This window comes from Pangasianodon hypophthalmus, chromosome 18, assembly GCF_027358585.1.
Source record: "Pangasianodon hypophthalmus isolate fPanHyp1 chromosome 18, fPanHyp1.pri, whole genome shotgun sequence".
In the NCBI taxonomy this organism is placed as follows: domain Eukaryota; kingdom Metazoa; phylum Chordata; class Actinopteri; order Siluriformes; family Pangasiidae; genus Pangasianodon; species Pangasianodon hypophthalmus.
Genome location: NC_069727.1, coordinates 8779864 through 8804035, shown reverse-complemented (window position 1 = coordinate 8804035; position 24172 = coordinate 8779864). Strand labels below are relative to the sequence as shown.

Genomic DNA, 24172 nt, shown 5'->3' with positions numbered 1-24172 from the left:
AAAACAATGTAAAAGCTTATGAAAATATCAAAAATTATCAAGCCAAGTGTTTATCTCTTGCACTTGTCTGTGGTTTTTCAGTTCCTTCGCCAGTGAAGGGCCTCCAGGCTGACAGTGAACACACCACACACAGCCTTGCTGTTAGCTGGGATGCGCCAATGGGTGTGTACGATGGTTACAGTGTTCAGCTGTTGGATGAGGATGAAGCCACGGTAGCCAATGTTTCAGTGCCTGCAGGCATCACACATTACCTGTTTGAGGGTTTGGTCCCAGGACGAATCTACACTGTGCATCTTAAGACCTTCAGCAACACTTCTCACAGCAAGGACGTCACAGCAAAAGGGCAAACACGTAAGATTCATATAACATGCATGTTTGCTTGTCTTGAAGGTAGATATTTAACCTTCAGGTTACGTTTGCCACTTAGCAGTAGATATCCCAGGGCTTTTCTTCTGCCTTATGACAGTAGAGAATAGGCTTCTACATAAGCATGTTACTGGACTAAACAGATACTTATGGTTTTTTTCCACCAGGCCCGGCAGCTGTGAAAGGTCTCCATCTGCTTTCAAACAGCACCGCTGAGCTCTCATTCGGCTGGAATGTGTCTGAAGGCTGGGTGGACCACTACGACCTCCACCTGTACAGCCCGGACAATATTCTCCAAGAACACAAGAAAGTGGGGGCAAAAGAGAGAAGCTGCATTTTCCCTCACCTGCTTCCTGGGACACTTTACAAGCTGGTGGTGATAAGCAGGAGCAGAGGAATGAGCAGCGAGTCTTCTCTGTGGGCGCGCACAGGTGAGAGGCTTTATCTCTACTGAGGTGCATAAAGAGATGCAGACACAGTTCAAGAGCTTCAGTTAATATTCATCTCAAACACCAGAATGGGAAAAAAAATGTTAGTGTTTCATGTTCTCCTGGGATTTTTATACACGATTGTCTCCAGAGTTTACACAGAATGGTGAGAAACATCCAGGTCTATGGAAGGAAATGCCTTGTTGATGAGAGAGGTCATATGAAAATGGCTAGACGGGTTCAAGCTGACAGGAAGGCTATGATAACTCAAATAACCACTTTTTACAATCGTAGTGATTGGAAAAGCATCTCACAAGGCACAGCATATTGAACTTTGAGGTGGAAGAGCTATAACAGCAGAGGATCACATCGGGTTCTACTCCAGACAGCTAAGAACAGGAATCTGACGCTACAGCAGGCCCCAAAACTGATTTTTATTAAAAAGACCAGGCGATCTTTTTCCAATTTTCAACTGTCCAGAACCAGTCTGGCCATTCTCCTCTGACCTCTCTCATCAAGAAGAAGTTTCTGCTTGCTGAGCTGACACTGAAATCAATTCTAAAATGTACTCAAAGCCAGTGGAAGGACTGGAGTGTAAGTGAGATAAATTTGATGAGTCTGTGTGATGGATTAGTCTGTCACTCATAAACAATTGCACTTCTCCTCTGCTATACTCCCAGAGTCGAGACATTACACGTTTTTAATTTCATAGCTCAGTAAACACTATCTAAATGCAAATTAACAGCATGTCATTACCCCTAAACTATTTACTTTCCTGTATTTTCTTTCGCCATTATCTTTTGTGTTATATAGTGCCTTTGATAATTATTTGAAAATGTATTTTGATTTATGATCGCCATACAGGAGCAGTTTCCCACGTTCCTTTAACAAGTGAAAAAAGCATGCAGGTTAGCGACAGGTGGTCATCACTATTAATTCTTTAGAGTAATTAGACACAAGATTAATGTCAGGTCCGTGTATACCACAAACTCCACTTCCCAGAACACACCACAGCCTACAGACATGGCCGCCACGGACTACAATTCCCAGCAACACACCCCACCGGCACGTTCACACTCACCTGAGTTCTAATCATGCACACATGTTTCTAATCACATACACACACTATGCAAGAGGCTTTCACTTATCAGATCTCTGTAAAAATATTGCTCAGTTTGTTCCACAGCTGACGTTACCAAGTTGTTTGCTTGTGCTTATTGTTATTCTGGTTTTGGGATTATTGCCTGTTTTTGGTTTCACAAGTTTGTTTTGCCTGGTCCATGTCGTTTGCTCATTGGCTGAACTGTGCCTGTGTTTTGATTTTGATCATGCCTGCTGTTTTGGATACCTCTGCAATTGGCTTCATTAAAGCTGTGAACTGCATTTGCATCTGAGTCTATTCTCCTTGTGTGACCTCAAGAATTAATAGGGTTAAGAGAGTCAGAAGTCATCATTCAATGCTGGCAATGTTACTCTCTCTCACACTCTCACACTCACTCTCTCTCTCTCTCTCAGTCCCTGCCCCAGCTCGAGACTTGCAGATTGATCATGAGGGTCACACAGACAGTCTGTTGCTGAGCTGGAGACGTGCTCCTGGGAGTCTGAGTGGATACATCATTTCTCTGGAGGGCTCGGATCAGCCGGAACAGAGACTGGGACCCGAACACACTCACACAATCTTCACAAACCTTCTGCCTGGTCGCTTATACACTGCTGTGGTGCGCAGCTGGAGTGGAGAGCTTACAAGCACTGTGTCTGTAGTAGGGCGCACAGGTCTGTATAAACATCATCCGCAGTACACACGCTGCCTAGAAAACCCATAGGCCTGAAATCCAAAAGTCTACAACAGGATGTGTTTGTGTTTACTAATGAAAGTGTGGAAGTTATGAGTCTAGTGTTACCGACAAAACACACAAACATATTAAACTGTAGAATATTAAAACATAAATTTATCTAAATAAAACAGATACCTGACAATGACAAACTGGAATAATCCAGCTGAGCTCTAGCTACATTTATCCAAAATGGCTGCCATTCACATGAGCATGTTTTATGCAAAGAAGAAAGAGAAATTCATAATGGAATATTTAGGTGTTTGTCTGATGTTTCACTATTAATGTGGACATCTTAGAAGGAGTATAGTTTGATTTTTGTTTAGTTTTGTTTTGCTGGACATATTTTGTGGAAGATTATGTGTATACAGTCTGAATGGTCAGGAATGTAAAACTACATATACTTATTTCTGTATTTATTATTTACAACATATGCTATACATGTTCACCCTTACACTAGATAGATGGATTGACGGAGTACAGTTAGGAGGTGCAAATTATCAGCTACAAACAGCTTTATTAAACACTATTTATCATTAAGATATGTGAACATACATAAAAATAAAGAATACATATTTTAGCTAAAATGGAATTGATTTTTAAGCAGTAAAAGCATTAAAATGAAACTGAAAATCCTCACATACTTTAAACACGTTTGCTAACTACACTTGTGATTTTTTTAAATTTATTTATTTTAAATTTAGTTATTTGATAGAATATATCAGATGTCTCATGCAACATGCAGATAATATTAAAAAAAGGGACAGAAATCAGAAGGTAAACATACACAGTAGCCCTGACCTGTTTTACTGTAATTGTTGTGCTCTGACTCAGTTTGTGTCAATTCTGCATGGCACTCACCAAGTAAAAAAAAAAAAAAAAATCACTTAAAAAAATGAGGCACTCTGGGGCATAAGTATTTTAAATAATTTAAATTATTCACATAAACAACAAACTGCACATCTCTGAAGGTTTTTGTTTCTAAATTACACACATTGAAATAACATTTCAAATTTTCATTTCACAAAGACGCTTCAAAATGAGCTCAGTGTACTGGGCCTTGAGTTAGCTCATAAGAGTATAACTAGAAGTAAGTCTGGCGAACTTCTAATAAAATCCTTCTGATTAGCTGCAAGAATAAAGTTTACCTGGCTAAGTTAAAATATTTTTAGAATATTTTTTAGGCAATATTTCAACATGAAGGTCTTTTAACATAGTAATCAGCTTCTAGACTAAAAATAAGCAAACTCTAGAATCTGCACCCAGGGCACTTACACTACATGAGTAAATTTTTGCAGACCATCATGCTCATATGTGTGTGTTGAACATCCCATTCCAGATTTATTCCCCTCTTTTCTGTTATAATAACCTCCACTATTCTGGGAAGGCTTTCCACTAGATTTTGGAGTGTGGTTGTGGGGATTTGTGATCATTCAGCTATAAGAGCATTAGTGAGATCAGGCACTGATGTTGAGGAGGAGGTCTGGGGTGCAGTCGGTGTTCCAGTCCATCCCAAAGGTGTTCAGTGGGGTTGAGGTCAGGACTCTGTGCAGGACACTCGAGTTCTTCCCACTCCAACCTTAACACACCATGTCTTCATGGAGCTCGCTTTGTACACAGGTGCATTGTCATGCTGGAACAGATTTGGGCCTCTTAGTTCCAGCGAAGGGAAATTGTAATTCCAATTTTGTGGCAACAGTTTGAGGAAGAACCACATATGGGTGCCGGCATAATTTTGGCCATAAAGTGTATACACTGTATTATGTAAGTCAAAGAAGTGTGTATTTGTTTAGTGATTTCACTTTTAAAGATTCTCTTTATTTCTTTCCAGTTCCTGAGCCACCCACGACTCTGACCATTAAAGATGTTGGCCCTGTTGGCACGGTGGAGGTGATCTGGCATGCTCCTGCTAAGGGCAACTATGATGACTTTGAAGTAAAATGGCTGCCACGAGATGTGCTGTACATGTCCAAACCAAACCCAATGCGACGCATCATTTCTGGTCTTTACCCTGGCCGGCTGTATAACATCAGCCTGTCCACTGTGAGCGGGGGAACACCAGGGCCTGTTGCCTACAGCTCAGCTATTTACCACTCCATCCGCACAGGTGAGTGCACATTCAGCCACATACACACTGAGCTGGGAGATAATGATACAGCTTTTCTTTATTTTTACTGAGGCTGATTTCTTACACATAGGTGCAGCCACAAAAAGGCAAGTTTAATTGGGAAAACGTACATGGGGTCAGTGTAAAGTTGGCAGTCATTGCCAAAAGGTGAAGACCATTAAAATTTAGGTCAGTTTAAGGAAAGCTGCTTTGAGGAATCTCGTTTGTGGTTCATTCTAAAGCAGAAAAAAGTCTAAAGTGGGTTCCTGGGTTTTACAGTGTACAATTTCCAATACAGCTGACCCAAATAATGTAGAACTTTATATTTATAAATCAGCATTTACAGCTTCGTGGGGACTGAATGTCCCCATAAGCATAGTGACTGTTCTGAACTTGTGGGGATATTTGGCTGGTCCCCACAAGACAAACATCTTTTTTTTTTTTTTTTTTTAAATACAAAAACTGGAGGTAGTTTTTAAAAAATCAAAAATAGCCATAAAATAGCCTTTTGGTTACTGAGAGTAAGGTAAGGATTAAATTTAGCTGTACTATGGCATTAATTAGCTGCAGTATGTCAATGGAAGGTCCTCATAAAGACAGTAAGACAAACGTGTGTGTGTGTGTGTGTGTGTTCGTGTTCATGTGAATTTATTACTTTGTTAGGACCAAACACAAATCATCATAACGATAGGTTAGTGTCAAATGTCTTCACAAATTAAACTTTTTTAAAAATTATTTATTTATTTATTTATTATTATTATTTAAACTAAAATACAGCTTTAAATAAATAAATAAATGAACACACAAACATAGTTTCTTTGGGTTATGGTTATTTTATCTACAGTAACAGTTGAAGGTCCTAGTTAAACTGTGTGTGGTGTGTGTGTGTGTGTGTGTGTGTGTGTGAGAGAGAGTTTTGTGATGTTCTTAATAGATTCTGTCCAGCTCTGGAGAATTGCAGTTGGAACACGATAAGTTCAAGCCCAAGAAACAGAATTAGTGATCAGGGTCCAGCAGCCCTGTCCTAGTTTTCCGAAAGATGTTATGCATTTCTTACTTGCTGAGAAGTTTTGTTTAAGGAACAGAAATCAGGCTGCCGTCTGTGGTGGGCAGCTGGTGCTGGATAGCACCTCGTTTGTGTGTTGGCCCAAAATGAAGGAACATACTGTTGTCAGAATAGTTCATGTTTTATTCAGTACAGCAGATCCTCAATGCTTCAGCTCTGTGGAGGAAACAGCACACTCAGAGTCCATTTTTAGATTGTAGTCTAATAGGTTAAATTAGCAACATAACATTAGTGACATGTTTTGCTGGTAAACTACCTGTTGAACGTATTGATTTAGAGTGAATTAGAGTATTAAAACTATGATTTAGCTTGATGAGGCACAGATTGTCATTGCTCTTGTTGTATATTGAAATTGCACATGTGTGATGTATAGACATTAGACTCCATTATGAAAGCCATTTGTTCAACAAGTTCCTTCCTTCTTTATTCACAATGATGCATGATTTTTGAATTATTCATTACAGCGTTGTAAAAAGACGATTACTGTCATTTGCTGATGAAGAGTCATGGAGAGTTTTTTGGTTCTGCTCTCATTGTTTGGTGCCGCACTCAAAGCATATCGCTCCTACTGACTGAACTGATTTGACTGATGAGTTGATAGCAGACAGCCATTATGGGGCTCCAGTCCTCAGACTCTTGAGAGACTGAAGCATGTATTCATGAGAGACCGCTGTGCTTCCACTAGTCTGAGCCGTTATCAATCGTCTGCATCCCCTGGGCCAAGGAGCGGACCATTGATCCGAAGCCCTCGCCGAATTAATATTCTCATTCGGGTAATTTTGCTTCAGAGATGCAAATGGACTCAACTAGACAGTTTCAAGCCATTCGTCTTTTCTTCTTTATCCTTCCTGGTTTTGGTTGGTGCCCACTCTTTCCAATGTTTTTTTTTTTTCTTTTCTTTTTTCTGTGATGCTCTTCCTTGGAAAGGAGCACAAAGAACTCTTGAGTTTAATGAAGTGTTTTAAGTAGATGATTGAACAACGATGGCTCACTCTGTGTGAGAACAAATTGCCACTCCTTAATTATTCCCCTCCTTACACTCCTTACTGCAGCAAGGTGCTGAAGATAGATTAAGAGCAGCTCATATTAATCAAGTGCATGGAGAGAGTCCATGTCCGTTTGTGAAGCTAAACACTTGCACACTGCACCACCATTGGATATTATGTGGCCTACGTGTAATACAAAAAATCCTGAATTTGCTGGAACAAACTGACAGAGTAAAATAATTGCCTAAGCACTTTATCATTTTTGTATTTGGATTTTTCAGTGTTTCACTGTTTGAGAGAAGGACAGGATATTTTTTTTTTCCATTGAGCCCACCCTACCATTCCCACCCATCTTCATGAAGCTCCACCCCCAGGATCTACAGGGGCCCATAGAGTCTAGTGTCTGTTAGTTTTCCAAACGGGGTTTCTCAGCTACTTAATACACTTGTGCTGAGGCCTCAACTTAAACATAAACATATTTTCCAGGTTATTTGTACATGTAAGCAATAAAAAAAATGACTTGCATGACTTGCACCTTTAATTGAATGCATTTGAGATGTGAAGTAAAAAGGTTAAATTGTTTCCTCAAACTACTGCAAAGTGTCACAAGCACAGATCATTAAGAGTCTGGCTAAACACACACTTAAATATTTTTATACTGAATAATAAATTAGCTGTTGAAAAACTCATATCTTCCTCCCCCCTTCAGCTCCAGGACCAGTCCAGAGTTTCCACTGTCATCCCCTGAGCTCGAAGTCTCTCTCATGCTCCTGGAAGCCTCCAGCATCTGATTACAGCTCTTACTTCATGGAATGCAGGAGGCAAGGCTCGAAAGTGCCTGTGTACAATTACACACTGAGTGCTAATACCCAATTTCAGCACTTTGACAAGCTGGAGCCTTTCAGGAACTACACAATCTCCGTTACAGTGATCTCTGGAGACAAGAAAGGTGCAGCCGTCCAGAACAGCACCTTCACCATGATCGACCGTAAGTTACTTCTCTCATTGTTTAAAGATCACAGAAATCACTAAACACAAGACAGATTTATCAAGCCTTACCCCTGTGATGATACAATACTCCAAGGATGGTTGGGTAAAAAGCATCTGATTTCTTAATATTAGCTTGATTAAACCAAAAACATGTTTTGGAACATGGAATTATTCTTTTTTTCTTTTTTTTTTTTTTATAGCTAACACGCAGTGCAAACCAAAATAATCAGTTTCCTCAACCATGTGTGGTGTAGTGATGTAAAGATGAAAAAATAACCCCTACCTGTGAGCATTAAATGTAGATTTTCATTTTGTCAATATTAATTAATAATACTAAATTCATGCATTGAGCCTACTAGCATCGTTTGTTCATGTTTGGCCCCCAAGCGCCCCCAGTATTCCTCAACCTTTTTTTTTTTTGCCTTGAACAATTTACCAGTACTGAAATGCCAAAAATAATTGCATTAATTTTTTTTTTAAATGGCAGCTTCGTTTAGTTAAGTGGTTGAAAATATAAGAAATATAGTGAGGGCCATAAGTGTGAGACTGTATTGAAAATCTGTTTTTTTTTTTTTTTTTTCTCCATTTAAAATTGGAAATAAACAGAAAGGTTTTAGAATTTTGAAATATTTAGATTATTCAAATGTAATTATGTCTTATTTAAATGTAAGCAAATGTGCGATATTGACCATGTTAACTGCTTTGTACAAAAGGTGAGATTTTCCTCATGCTTAATCTCTTCTATTGAAGCATGTGTTCAGACGACACTCTGATGGATTTGATCTAAAATGGATCATAAGTTTTTGCACAACCTTGTGGAGCCCTTGCCAGCTCGAGTGCTCACTGTCATTAAAGCAAGAACGGGGACGTACCGAATACTAAAACTCTGAAATTCATGTAAATATTTCAAAGATTCTACTTTTCACTCAGGTTGTTGTCAGTAATAAAATTTGTAATGAAAATTGTATTAAATTAGAAACGAATGCAAAATAGAAGCATTTTCACTAGTGCTCGCAGACTTTTGGACCCCACTGTATGCATTTGATATCAACCACATATCAATTATTCTACACTGCAACACTTAGCAAATGAAAATATCACTAATATTATTAACTTCAAAGATTTTTTGTTAATGTGTTGGCAAATAATTTTGCTTCTTTCTAGAAATATAGTAAATACTAAAAATGAGCAAATTTACCAAAAGTAAAGTCTGGAAATTAGAAAAATGTCTAGAAATAGATTTAATAACTTTAAATTTGGTTTAATGTAATCTTGTAATCGGAAACACTAGATTCATATGAATGAAGGAATTGTTATAAGGTTTAAATGTAGATGACCCAAAGTTTCCTAATAGTTTTTTCTAAGATATTCATAAAGTTGTGAAGGCTTAGGGAAAGGATTCTGATTACATTTTTGTAACATCAATTAAGACATGATCTCTCTCTCTATAGGACAACAGCTTAGTTAACTAAAAAAAGAGTACATGTCTACATTCTCTGTTTTATTCCCCATTACACTGCCCATGAACAGTACGTGTAATCTGTGTAAGTACAGTATGTAATTATCTGTGATTATCTGCTAGTAATTCAGTGTTCAGTTGCCCACAACAGCTTCCAGTTAGAAGACTCATGGTGTTGAAAAATGTTTGTTAAAGTGAAATGTTACCTAAAAAAGCTCCTCTGAAGTTTAGCATTCTAAATCTGTCAACATGATTTATATGATGATATGAAGTAAGAAGCTGGGAGATGCTGGACTGTGTGTTTATAGAGTTAACAGTTTACAGCTTTTAAGCCACATAATAAAGGAAGAGATTGGGAAAAATGTAACTGACACAAATTCTGGACTTCTTTCGAATTTGGTTGATTAAAACCAAAAACATATTATTGTTCTTTTCCTAAAATAGCTAAAAAGTAATCAAAGCCAAAATCATCAGTTTCCTCACTCACATGTGGGACATGGCACTGGTATTGTACAGTGAATAATAATAACAATAATAATAATAATTAAAAAGGTTGCATAAGTAAAGACTGTAGAGAGACATTACCATACACCAGTGAGCTGTGAAAATTTTATATATATATATATATATATTTATATATATATATATATATATATATATATATATATAAAAATATATATATTTTTTAATTTAAAAAAAAAAAATTCTCATTCTTAATTCATAATACTAACCCTGCAATCCACTGTACTCGGAACTTCCAACATGGAAAACTGCAATGGAGCAGGCATTCAACTCGGAATTCCAAGTCAGGAACTCGGAACATCCACCTTGCCTGAGTTCTTTGACACAAACACACCTGACTTCACAACAATATCGCGGCACACAGTCAAGAGTAAACAGCTATCACTTTAGAGGAGCTTTTTTTAGGTAATATTTCTCTTTATTAAACATTTCAACACAATGAGTCTTCTAACTGGAAGCTGTTGTGTGCAACTGAGCACTGAATTACTTACAGATAATCACAGCTAATTACTGTATATACTGTACTTACACAGATTACATGTACTGTTAATAAATATAATAATAAAATGGAGTAAAATAGAGGAAGGAAGAGAAGGGAAACCAGCGTGAAGTCTCCAGAGTAAAATAAAAAATATGAACTTGCATTTCTTTCTTTCTTTCTTTGGGTTCACTCACTTCAAAAAAATTACATCTTAGCAAGTGAAAATATGTTGAATATAGTCAAATGTATATAAATGATTTATTTAGGATTACAATAAACCAAATATAAGATTATTAAAAAATTTTATTAGATTATTTTTTCTATCCATTTTTTAAATATTAGTCCTATTTTGAAATATCTAGTAGTACTAAAGACTTTTCACTTCTCATCCAACAGGCAAGTGCATACTCAACACTGTGGAAAAAAAAAAAAGGAAAAAAATTACAATTACAATAAACCAAATATGAGGTTTGTACATTTTAATAAACCAAATGTAACACAATAAATATTTTTAAACCTATTTCTAGACTTTTTTACTGATTTACTGATTTTTACTGAATTCTTATTCTAACTTTTTCCAGCTTGAAATGAATTAAAAAAATATCTAAAAATAGGTTTAATAATCTTGTAATAAGTTTATTCTAATCTTATAATAGGAAATACTAGCTCAATCTTAACAATGGTTTCACTTGCTGAGATGTCTTTTTTGCAGTGAATGTCCAGTAGACATGCGGACAGTACACACACACACACACACACTCCGATCTGGTTTACATAACTGGATTAACAGACCACTTATGATACTTTAATGAGTAAAGAAAGGGCTAAAGCTGACGTTAAGGACCAGTGCAGAAGGACAGTATACGGCAGCTCACCTGAGCCGCTGGAGCAGACTTCTCCTGGGAGCAGCTCCACAAGCAGACTTGAATAAAGATTCACTCAAATAGCTCAGGCCACCTGGGAGAAGGAGCGAGCGAGTGAAGTGCCGAGAAGTGAGGGAGAGGAGAATGACAGAAAGAGGGGAAGATGACTGCTGGGAGCCGGGGTGTTTAAGCTCATCTGCCTGGAGAGGAATGGCAGGGGAGAAGAGTGAGGGCAGAGCTAACAGAATTAGACCAGTTGAGACAGAGCCGCATTAGACCACAAATCCTCCAGATGGCTGCGACTGATCCGCACAAGTGGAGCAGATTTATGGCTGTGGAGTCATGTTTAATGTTTTCTGTCCTCTTTACACAAGATTTTAGTAACCAGATGCATACATTTAATATTTAACTGTCAGTAACGCAATCATAAAATTAGATGGATTGGAAATGAAATAAAGAATAAAGAATGCAACACAGATTGTGCGACAAATAACAGAATGTGGAAAGTTCATTACTTATGCACAGCTATTTTGTCAGGCACTACTTATATAGCGAATATATGTTGAGCTCCACATTTTAACATTTCTGTACAAGTGTTTAAAGTGAAGACATTCTACTGAGGTGGCAGCCTATCACCTATCTGAATAATAACATTATGAATGCAAAACAAATGCATCTGCCAATAGAACAAGGCTATTTTACAGAGACTCTGAATGGGTCTGAGTAAATAAAATGTACATACTAAAAATATCTGAAAAAATAATCATATTTCAAGATGATTTTTTTCCAAAATAAAATGACACAGTTTAATGTTTTGCTTTAATTTTCGCTTTCGTACGCGCATTAGTTGTTTAAGATCTTTTTTTTAGAAAATGAGAGAGTAAGTGGTGTGCACACAACAGTAATTGATGAGAAAAAATTCAGAAATTTTTTTCTTTTTTTTTTTTTTGTATGGGTTTTTTTTGTTTGTTTGTTTTTCGGAACGTCCCTTCAGGGGCTTCACACTATTTCAAACTTGAAATTAATTTTAAACGAGTCTAGAAACACATTAATAATCTTATATTTGGTTTATTGCAATCTTATAATAGGAAATACTAGCCACATTTGACTATAATAGACATATTGCACTTGCTAAGATACCATTTTTTGCAGTGCACATACAGCTTAAGTGACAATTTTGCTGAAAGTTTTGTGTAGTAGTAGTAAGTTACTGTTCTTGAGGTATAATCCTAAAGCCGAGGAGAGAATTGATGAGGGCCATTAAATGAGAAAGCTCTTCAGCATTACACTGGAAATGGCCCAGATGTCTTCTAATCTTTATAGAGTTTTATTCTGACCTATGATCGGTCCTCTATCTAAGCCTGCTCATTTCAACAAGTCACATGAAGGTTGCTTACTGACACAGGTCACTCCATGAAGGTTTGTATGTTTGCAGGGCCACCGGTGCCTCACCCCACAGTACGCATCAGTGAGAGAGCAGCCCACATCACCCAGTCCACCATTTTCTTCAAGTTCAACTGTAGCTGGTTCAGCGACACCAACGGGGCCATTCGCTACTTTGCCGTCATTGTAGCCGAGGCTGATGGTATGCCTACTCCGAAAACCAATACTTAGTGTACTTATTGTGTGACTCTAACGAACATGAACAATCATTTTTGTTTTAAATCACATTAATGTTCCTGAAATGATGTTTGAGTGAAATACAAGTGTTAGTTTACATAATTGTGCAACAAGGTTATTGTAGTAGCTGTCACCCCAGCCATCATACAGTAGTGTGTGTGTGTGTATTTCCATTATCAACTTACTGATGAGAGCTTTTGTGTTTTTTTTAAACATACATTTTACAGTAATTGTGGTACAGTACAAAAAAACCATGTCATGGGTCAGTGGGTTACTACCAGTGACTGTATATATGAGTGGATCCCGTAACAGGGGTTTAAAATTGAAGCCAAAATGTCTCCGAGGCCCTCTAGTGGCTGGCTGCAGTACAGTTTTTAACCCTGACCATTCCCATGTTGAACGGCACCCGGGGCAGATTTTTAGTTAAAGTTAAATCTCCATAAATTATTTTCGGGAAAAGTGTTCTGTCGTTTTCACAAGTTCAGCAGACCCTTATATCTCCCCCGTATTCTTCCTTATGATAAATGCATTTTATCGGGGATATTTGGTGATAAATAAAAGGGCGTGGTTGATGACATGACAGTCAAGTCTCATGAATGCACTTGTACTCTCCAACACACACCTGAAGCTCTTTACAGTTCTGTAACAAAGCCATGTCCTGTTCTGCTGGAAACTGTTGTAACAGACGCTCAGCAAGGACGTACTTAGAGTTTTTCGAATGCTGTTCATTTTGATGTAAACTGTAGCTCGTTATACTGATATTATAACTATCAAACCAACATGAGTGAACGAAGTGATGACATAAACCAAGGCAGCTAACACTAGCTCAATTTCTTAATTTACAACTGACTATAAGACCTTAGTGAACACTCAGAATAGACTGGTAAGGTTAGCCAGTCTCTCCTTTTTAAACAAACTGCACTGACAGAATGAGGGGTGTGTCCATGACCAGTATGGGCAGGTGAGAAGTGGATCCACTGTCTGACCAGCTGTATCTGCAGTGCAGACTCTGGCTTTAATTTTGACCTACTCCACAGACTCTGTTAAGATGCCAACTTCCAATTCAACCAAAAAAGGCTTCAAGACTGCACATTTGGAGTAAATGGCACCATGCTGTCCACTCATATATACTGTCATATGTTACTACCAGTAGAAGACAGAATTTAGGATATAAAAATGTACAAACCTCATATTGTCTATAAACTCAACCCAAACTCAAGCACATGGCAATTCACAGGTGTGGAGCCCGTGTTGCCAGAACACAGGCATCCTCTGCCCTCTTACCTGGACTATAAGCGCAACAGCTCAGTATTGGCTTACCAGACCAGCTACTTTCAGAGCCTGTGTGGAGATGAGATGGATTCGGCCAACCGGGTGTTTGAGATCAACCTCGGGGCCGGGATGGACCGTCTGGGAGGAGCTTGTGAGCAAGACATGGAGCACAAACAGCAGGGGAACTATTTCTGTGATGGACCCTTAAAATCCAGAACAGCCTATAGGTAATGCAAATCTCAAATAACGCATGAAGAATTATTCAGAGTAAGTGCCTTTAACGTCAGCACCATTATTGCATCTTATGTAACAGTGAAAGTTAGTAATGCATTACACAGAATGTAATTATACTGCAGGCATTGACCATAGATTAAAATAACGTCTCATTAACTCGTTCAGTCATACTTTATAAAACATACCCAGATTCTTTAGATGGTTTTATTACTCAATAATTGCATGCAAATTCAAATTAATTTTTAATTTTCTTAAAAATCACAGGAATCAAAGGAGTAAAAATGAGAAAAAACATTACTGCTGAAAAATACTTGCACCATTTTAGGTCCAAAATACTGAACAACAAGGAGAAGGTTTTGACATCTGTCAAAACTTGATGCTCGGAATAACTGAAAGTACCATTTTTAACCTATTTTGTAAAACTGAAAAGATGCTGTTATTTAGAAACTGTTCCATTCTGCAGTATTCAGACTGTTACTTGATTAGCTCTAGGAAGTTTTGTCAGAAATGCTTGAGATGTGCTGCATCAGTCACCATCACCACTTAGACAGCACGTAAGAGCAGTACGTAATGGAATGCTAAAAATCAGGATAATGGCGTTGAGTGGTTTTAAGGTTATAAAAATGGTAAATATTTCTCAAAACAGCCATAGCATATGATCGTGGACGCCATATGGGAAAAGGTTGAAAGTATTAAGCAGAGCTTTATGGTTTGTTCCAGGCTGAGTGTCCGAGCCTTCACCCAGCTCTTTGATGATGAGAACAGGGAAATGTCTCATCCTCTGTTCAGCGACACCTACCTCTCACTCCCACTTTGGACACAAGCAGGTGAGACACAAATACACTTCACTGCTTCCTGTACTCATGTCAGTGCTGCAGAACTAAAATGAATGTGCTCATTCTTCCCATCAGAGCCGCTGGGAGGCGTCGTCGAGGGCATCAGCGCCGGCTTGTTTCTCATCGGGATGATGATCGCTGTAACCGCCTTACTGATCTACAGGCAGAGGGTCCGCAAAGTGTGAGTGTGTGCACCCAAACACATGTCCACGCACACACGCACACATCCATTTCCTGCTTAAAGGCAAGCTATTAGCAGTGGTTAATGAGGGGACTAATGTTAAAGGGGAACAGGAAAGCTGGGCATCTGGAACACACAGATAATTAAATGAACGAGAGATCCAGCTCCTGCTCACTAATTTAATCTGCCTAATAGGTTGCTCTAACATGATAATTATTCCCCAAGTACACAATGAACATGTTTTCAGCTGTGCTGACATACAGTTGAGTACAAAAGTTTGCATCCCCTTCATTTGAGTAAAAATAATGTACCATAATTTTACAGATTATCTACAGAACTCTGTGGTGTTTTCCATTACAGCATTTCAGGCAGCTGTTATGTTTAATAGCAAGCTCAAAAGTTCCCCATTGGTGTGCTCTAGTTTATTCATTTATGAGTGTGGAACATTAATGTGTCTAATGCTTCACTGAAAGCATGTTTACTTTTTAAAGTTGAATTTGGAATTTTGCAGAAACCTGGCAACCCTCCCCACAAACTTCCACAAGGTGTTCTTTAAGGCTTAAAGTAAAAACCTATATTTTTTTTTGTTTGTTTCATCCATCTGACAAGCTGCAAGCATTCAAAAACGAATACTGTCTGTTTTTCGTCTCTGTATTTATATTCATTTAGAAAATATTATCTGCTCAATCTGAATGTATTTGTATTTAGTTATACCCCTAATTTATACATATATGTACAGTGTATATACTGGATATTGATACAGTATCTTAACCTTTTGTTACTTTTGCAATAAATGTCATCAGTGAGAGGATACAAACTGTTCATTTGTGTGTGTGTGTGTGTGTGTGTGTAGAGCGGTGCAGGAAAGCCCTCTGGTGAGGATGAGTATGTGGAAGGAGGTGCCCACCTCAGGGATGTACATGGGGGTCAGAAGGTATGAGAATTTAATTTAATTTTATTTAATTTTATTTTATTTATTTATTTTTTAAGTTTTATGAAACTAATGACTTATAGAATGTTAATACATAGCTCTACACAGTCATTATTATTTCATTTTCTTATCATAAATACAGCAATTGTTATAAATGAAGGGGATATGTGCTGAGTCATGTCTCAGTAATTCAGAAATCTTATGGAGTAAATTTATCATCTTTATTACTGGCAGCCTCTGAAGTTAACTGTCCTGAAATATTGTCCTCTGAGACAAGCCAAAAAACTCTTCACCTTTATGGCCAGCATTTATTTTAATCAGGGATTGGATGATTCAGCGTATACAACTGAGCTGGGATTCTATATGCTGTGTTCTTTAAGAAAACAATTCCCCTCAGCATGAAAGTAGGGGCAAAAGAGCAGAAAATGCTGTGACTTCGGAGTTAATTAGTTAGTGACTACTGCAAAGACTGTGGTTTCTGACTGTGTTCACAGTGAAGGTCACCCCGCTTGAATGCTGTATTTCCACATCCCACTTTATTGTTTGGAAAGCATCAATAGATACAAGGCCCCAATGGTTAGCATATTTGTATTAGCGCAAGGATATGTTGTTTGTTTCAGACAGCAAAACACTTCCGTCAAGTCACTCTGGGGAAAAAAAAACACTGTAAATGTGAATGTGTTCATGTATTTTATGTTTAGGTAGGTAACATTAGCGTTAGGTGAAAGATGCACAAAAATAAATCGCATGGCAAAGGAAGAGAGTGGTCTCGACTTGCAGCAGAATATTACAGATTGTTTCACCATGCTTTTCCATTCAATTGACCAATCGACATGTAAGGTGTCTGCTTTCTGACATTTTAAAAGTTTGACACAAGTTTGTGCACACATTTAAGTAAAAAATAATGGCTGAAATCATCTACAGGCCATGATGGATCAGTGCTATATAGATAAAAGCATGACGTTCAGCCACTTCAGGTTATTACTGTGAACAGCCGTGGATTGATCTGATTCCTTGTACACATTAGGCTCAGGGAAGATGGTGCATGTGAGAGACAGAGAGACTGAGACATGTTGAAAGAGAGAGAGAGAGAAATATACACGTGTCAGCTGTCCAAGTCAAAATCAGGCTATGTTTACACACAGGTTATCCCTGTGAGTGTGAGCTCTTACTGCTGGGCCTGATATAAATAAATTATTGAAAGTGCTTACACTGGGGTTCGAGTTGATGTCTGATGAACACAGACAGCTTGCGAGATTAATTTGGGCTGTAAAGCGGCAGAGTGAAAGAGGCTGGGATGAGAGAGCAGCCATAAACACAATTTAATAATGCTTTCTTCTCCTCTTTTAATGCAGCAACCGCCGCTTATCCAGGTAAGCATTTTGCTCCCTCGTTAATATGAAAGAACATCTGCAAATGTAGATGATTTTTTTTTCTTTTCTAAGATAAGGATAGATGACTGTGCCTGTGTGTTTTATTAGCCCCATCAAAGCAGCCCACTTCGAAGCTCATCTAGGTAAACTTCAAGCCGACTCCAATTACCTCCTCTCAGAGGAGTTCGAGGTAAGACAGACTTCATTTGAATTGGTTTTAGCACTAAAGATTTATGGTCTGTTTATATTATTATAAAAGGTCTACTCATAGCTTTGTACAGATGCTACATTGCCTCTTTTTCTTTCCAACAGGATCTCAAGGATGTGGGACGGAACCAAGCTCTGGAGGCTGCACGTTTACCCGAGAACCGCTGCAAGAATCGTTACAACAATATACTGCCATGTAAGTCACCTTAAGACACCAGAAACAGAACCATACAGTGTCTTAGCATAATTAGGGTGTGAACCAAGTCACATTTTTCTTTGTAGATGACTCAACCCGCGTGAAGCTCTCATGCTTAGAGGACGATCCATGCTCGGACTACATCAATGCCAGCTTCATGCCAGTGAGTCAGCACACCTTTACAAAACACCACCATGCTGTTGATCGGTTTGATTAAAGTAGTATGATAAATTTGATAAATGATAAAAATAAAGTATGATAAAATATTATCACTTACTGTTTTTATGCATCAAAGCTTTCTGTTCACTATTTGTGCTCACTACATAGGGTATAACATAATGGTGTTCTAGTGCACTATATGCCCAAGGGAATGTTTACAACAAAAAAGAGCGATTCCAATAAATGAATGTTGGAAAGTGTTAATGTCTTAAAGTGGTAATTATGTGTAATATCAGGGCACATTGTTGGTATGAATGAGCCATGAATTGCTTATGATTCCTTGCATACTTTGCACCAGTAACCAAAACAAAACTTAAATTCAGTTAAATTTGATTTACATAGCACTTTTAACAGTGGACATTGGACAGTCACAAAGCAGCTTTACAGAAATCTGGATATAGATTTAGATCCCTAATGAGCAAGCCAGAGGTGATGGCAAGAAAAACCTTCCTGAGACAATATGAGGAAGAAACTTCGAGAGGAACAAGATTTGAAAGGAAACCCTTCGGATAGTGCGATTGTAAACCATTACTCTTCCACAACTGTATCCTATAAAGTCAAACAGTACTGAGTGTGAAGTTAGAAGAACATCATAGCAAGATTACTAAGGTTTTAATCTGTAGGCTGATTGTCATGGATATCCCACATTATGGAAATATATTATTACATTCTATTTAGTATTGAACTGTCCATATTACAGACATCTGACCCACATGTGATCAGCAGAACAAGCATTGTACTTAATGAGCAGTTCATGTGCAGTAATGTGCTATTCACGATCACCCAATTTGACCTTCACTTCTATTCTTAGATAACAGGTTTTTATTATTATTTTTTTGAACATCAGTAATAATATGAAACTGATCTTTTGGTTTGTGTACCAGGGAAATAATTTCAGGCGGGAGTACATTGCCACGCAGGGGCCACTCCCAGGCACCAAGGATGATTTCTGGCGCATGGTGTGGGAGCAAAATGTGCACAACGTTGTCATGGTGACGCAGTGCGTTGAGAAGGGCAGGGTGAGTAGCAGAGAGAGGCATCACTGGTGCCATAGAAATACATCAAAACACACACACCAAAAAAAAAAAAAAAAAACTCGCAAGGAAAGCAGAGTGGGGGAGACAGCCATGGGATATTAGTGACTGATCATTAGCATGAGCAGTCAGGGAAAATAGAGCTGGTGATTATGGAGTCAAATACAGGAGAGATGCATGTTTTTGACATGTGACTGTGTGTGTGTGCACGTTTGTGTATGTGTGTGTCATGCAGGTGAAGTGTGATCAGTATTGGCCAGTGGACAGGGAGCCACTGTACTATGGTGACCTCGTGGTCCACATGCTCTCTGAGTCCGTCCTGTCAGAGTGGACAATCCGCGAGTTCAAGATATTCTGTGTGAGTGCAAGACACTGGATTTTCTATGTATATACATTTTACACATATTTTATTTTCATCATAATATTTATGATTTACAGTTAGACACAAAATGTAAAACAAAATAAGCCACTGATGTTTGAATATTCAGTTATCCATCTTAAAGTCTATTAGTCAGTAAATACAATAATTACATGACAATATTTATAATTCAAAATGCGCAGTTATGACACTAACCCTTGGCCACATTAAAAGGAACACCAGTTCACCTGCTCAGTCTTGCAATTATCCAGTCAGCCAATCGTGTGGCAGCAGCGCAAGGCTAAGCAGTCTGAGATGCTTTTCTGCTTACCCCAGGTGTAAAGAGTGGTTATTTGAGTTACCTGTCAGCTCAAAACAGTTTGGCCATTCTCCTCTGACCTTTCTCATCAACCAAATGTTTCCACCCACAGAACTTCTGCTCACCCTACAGACAATCAGTTTCTGAAATACTCAAACCAGCCCATCTGACACCAACAATCATGCCACAGTCAAAGTCACTGAGATCACACTTTCCCCATTCTAATTAACTTTAGGTCAGCTGGGAGGTTTTCTGAAGGTTCTAGGAACTATTATCATGGTACCTAGTATGTTCAATCTGTCAGATTATCTGTGTGTTCTAAAAACATTTCCCGACAACGTTGCTGCAACGTTTTAGAAGCCTTAACATAAACGTTTGCACAATGTTAGATTTTGTGTAAGCAATACTCTAAGAACAAGTAAGTCATGATTACATTACATATAGGAAGATTGTCTTTATAACCTTTGTACAATCTGTAGAATGCATTACTGAATGTTCTAATAACATTAGCTGGACAGGTCACCAGTTATTTCTCTAGCACTGCTAAGAAATTAGATTAGATCCTTTTTTTTTTTTGAGGTATTCATTAATCCTACTAAGTGTATGTGTAGAGATGACCTTAATTTGTCATTTGATAAAGAAGTTCTGGCCTGTCCGCATCAGTGCATGTTTCTTTGTGTTATTTTTAGGAAGGCCAGCTGAGTTACTCGAGGATTGTGCGTCACTTCCATTACACGGTGTGGCCGGATCATGGCGTGCCTGAGACGACCCAATCGCTCGTTCAGTTCGTGAGAACTGTGAGAGATTACATCGACAGGGTGTCAGGCTCTGGCCCTACAGTGGTCCACTGCAGGTACGGATAAACCACACTAATTCATTTCATACACACCTTATTACTACTAAATCTCTGTGTGACGGACTGGGAAAACCCTTCATATGGTCAATTTTTTAAATATTTTCTACTATATATATTTCTAAAAGCTACATGTTTTCCTGAACTGAAATATTTTTCTTTTCTATGCATGTCTCAGTCACAAGTAATGTAAGGAATAACACACACACATACTTTTATATGAAAAATAATCCACTTTGGGTTGTGCCGCATCACACCACCCTGGCGTGGATCATGTATAAACACATGGTCTGGAGTGTATTATTATTATTATTATTATTATTACACCACAGCAATTTGCCAATAGTTACATTGCTTAATTTATTAATGAATGATGCATCACACATTTTAATGGTTGCAGTTAAGATTTAATGTTGTAGAACGTCCGAGAGGCAAGTTAGTTCTTTATAGCTGTGATAAACAGTCTCTCCCCCCCTTAAAAAACCACAGATTATCATTTTTACAGAGAAACCGGAAAGCATAAACTCCTCTGTCCTGAAGACTTTGCAAAGCACTGAGACTGCTGCAAAGCTAATCTAATTATGGAAAAACAACATTAGTGCTCAATTTTAAAGACATTTACGATGAGAAATGAGTTCTCACTTTAATTATCAGCATCATCCTCATCAGTCTCTCACATTTAAGCATGAGCCTCATCATCGTCTCTTCATCTTACAGATCTCTGTCCACTCTTCTTATTGAATTTCTTCTTATTAATGTCCTTTTTTATCGGTTGTTTAAACATTTTAAATATTTCTCCATTGTCATTACAGAGTGTGTATCATGGTTGTAATGATGATGACGATGCGACAGTAGCTATACAAAAACTTGATCAAAGTGTGTGTGAGGAAATCACACTTGGCTAGAAGGTTTCAGACTGTGTTTCCTGATGACTTTGTGGCTCTTGATCCTGACCCCACATGACCTTTGCAGGCAGATGCCAAGGCAAGGTTAGAAAGTAAAGTAACACGAATAAAAATGTTTGTGTCGTTTTTATTTAAATATGACACTTTTTTCTTCATGTTTTATTAAAGTAGAGATTTTAGTGCATTTTAACGGCAGGAAAACTCCCCATGATTTTGCTCGTTAGTGCAGAATAGTCGCTCAGAATTACAGTCAATGAACATACAAGTGCACTTCCAAAAAGGGTAAACTATAATAATTATATGAATGTCTAATTAGCTGTTATATTAAGAAACTTAAGTAGTGCAAGTAGTGTATGCGCTATGTGTGTACATATGTGTGAGAGGCAGAAGAATGTGAGTAGCAGAAAGAGTGAGAGAGTGTAATTCATATGGAAACACATCCACACTTTCATATCCAGAGGTCATGATACAGCAGGGAGTGTGCTTCTCTGTCTTCCTCTGCGGTGGTAGCTAATGTTATTGGTTTTTGATCTTGCTGTGATTTACTTCATTACATTCTTCCCCTTTTATTAGTTTTCCTCTCTGCCCACATTGCATGCAGCTCCTCCTTCTGTGCCATGTTAATGAAAATTGACACACAGCCATGAATGACAGATTAACCCACTATGAAACACATCACTTTTGCATTTTAGAACCATTGGTATTATTGGTGTATATGTTGATAAGCCATCAGTCACCAAGTGCCAGATGACCGCAAATTATGTTCAGTATCTGGAAAGTGAAAGAAAGACAGACGCTGGTCTAAATTACTGCACATAGACATGAATACAGATTCTGTGAGAGAGCTACTGTAGTAATATGCATATTGTAGCTTACGCTTATTCCCAACATTAAACTGTCAGAAATGGGAAAAGATAAGCTATCAAATTTTTGCACGTTGACCGTCAGGGGTTACGGCAAGCTCTTCAATCACACTGAAGCCTTCTGCTGTAATTGCATTAGTTCTCTCCGTTACACAAGGCCTGGCGCCGTCTCTGCAGAAGATGATGGATCATTGATGGCAGCAGGATTCTGACGGATCAGTATACGAATCAGCTTCTAAGCCATTGAGCAGTATTAGAATTTGATTAAAATGGGAGTGAAATAAGGATCAGGATTAGGAATGAAGTCTATGAACTAGAGTGTGGAATAAAAATGGGTTAAGTACTCGCTCCATGGTTAGGAAATCGTGAGTACAAATCCTGACGATGCCACAAACATCCATGGCTGGGTGGGAGGGATGGAGTACTCTGTCTCTCCCCTGTCAGTCATGGTGTCACTAGCCAATCGTGGCCATCTGTGAGCTTTAAAACTTTGTTCACTGTCGTTACAGGGTGTGTGTCACTGTTTTGATGATGTCTCGGTGCGGTAGTGAACTGATTAGATTTATGTCCATTTTACCATGACACATACAATAGCTATACAAAGACTTGACACTTAGCTAAAAGGTTTTAGGCAGACAGTCTGTTCGCCCCCCCCCCCCCACTACTGCTGAGTCTGTGGCTCTTTACCGCACATGATCTTTGCAGGCAGACCTCAGGGTAAAATAGAGCAACATGAGTAAAAACATTTCCATGTCATTATTATTTAAATATAATGACACTTTTGGGCATCTGTAAGCTCATGTATGTGGAAGAGGGCGGATAGCCCTTTCTCCGAGTGTGTTATGCCGCTCTGTGATGCAGCATGATCAGCAGTTTGAAAGGATATGTTTGTCTTCATGTGTCTCAGAAGAACCATCACCCTCCATCAAATCAACATGGCTGCTCATAGCATGAACAGTAAACAAAGTAGCACTTCTTCCCTTTAAATGAGTTTTACTGTATATACAAGTATTCACTTTAGATCAATCGACATACAGACATTTGTTAAATCTATAACACTGACTATACAGTTCCTGTTAGTTTGAATGAATTTACTGAATAATATGCTTTGTGCTTATAGACAATGAAAACTCACTGTTCCTGTTCCTCCTCAGTGCTGGTGTGGGCCGTACAGGCACTTTCATCGTGCTCGATCGTTCTTTACAGCAGCTGGATAGCCGTGGCACCGTCGATATTTACGGCTGTGTGTTCGACCTGCGGCTGCACCGCTCACACATGGTGCAAACCGAGGTGGGTCTGCTGAGAGTTTTAGCCATCTGTTAAACCATTGACCTGGCAGCACAAGCCTCCCAATTCAGCACGGCAGCATTGCAATGTAAAATCAGTGCTCATAACAATGTCCTGTCTCTGCAGAGCCAGTATGTGTACCTCCATCAGTGTGTGCGTGACGTTCTGAGAGCCAGGAAGCTTCGCTGTGAGCAGGAGAACCCACTTTACCCCATATATGAGAACTTTAACCCTGACTACTACAGAGGTGAGTTCCTTTGTGCTGATTTTTGTGTCTTTCAGATCTCAAATTTGGCTAAACCCAGTGTGGTTTGAACAGGTAGACCATGGCAGCAGAATGGAAATGGAAAAAAAAAAATTGATCAAACTTTCAGTTTAAATTTA

At 38.4% G+C, this 24172-nt stretch overlaps 1 protein-coding gene across 2 annotated transcripts in view; it reads left to right on the top strand.

Annotated features, from left to right (window-relative positions):
* The window catches only part of ptprb (protein tyrosine phosphatase receptor type b), a 45166-nt gene that overhangs the window by 16890 nt on the left and 4104 nt on the right, over positions 1-24172 (top strand). Inside the window, exons 12-30 of one of the 2 annotated variants that reach the window (XR_008304697.1) lie at positions 82-351; positions 534-797; positions 2310-2567; positions 4458-4733; positions 7495-7773; positions 12536-12685; positions 13958-14219; positions 14947-15053; positions 15138-15243; positions 16097-16177; positions 17530-17547; positions 17656-17737; positions 17860-17950; positions 18037-18113; positions 19054-19188; positions 19439-19561; positions 20570-20733; positions 21546-21722; positions 23656-23791. Coding sequence is in view for 1 of the 2 variants with exons in the window: in XM_026922785.3 (XP_026778586.3) it covers positions 82-351; positions 534-797; positions 2310-2567; positions 4458-4733; positions 7495-7773; positions 12536-12685; positions 13958-14219; positions 14947-15053; positions 15138-15243; positions 16097-16177; positions 17530-17547; positions 17656-17737; positions 17860-17950; positions 18037-18113; positions 19054-19188; positions 19439-19561; positions 20570-20733; positions 23656-23791; positions 23915-24035 (3000 nt within the window). In the remaining variant the exon portion in view is untranslated. Of the gene's footprint in view, positions 1-81; positions 352-533; positions 798-2309; positions 2568-4457; positions 4734-7494; positions 7774-12535; positions 12686-13957; positions 14220-14946; positions 15054-15137; positions 15244-16096; positions 16178-17529; positions 17548-17655; positions 17738-17859; positions 17951-18036; positions 18114-19053; positions 19189-19438; positions 19562-20569; positions 20734-21545; positions 21723-23655; positions 23792-23914; positions 24036-24172 lie in introns of those variants that run through there. The other variant, XM_026922785.3, reaches the window with a different exon arrangement.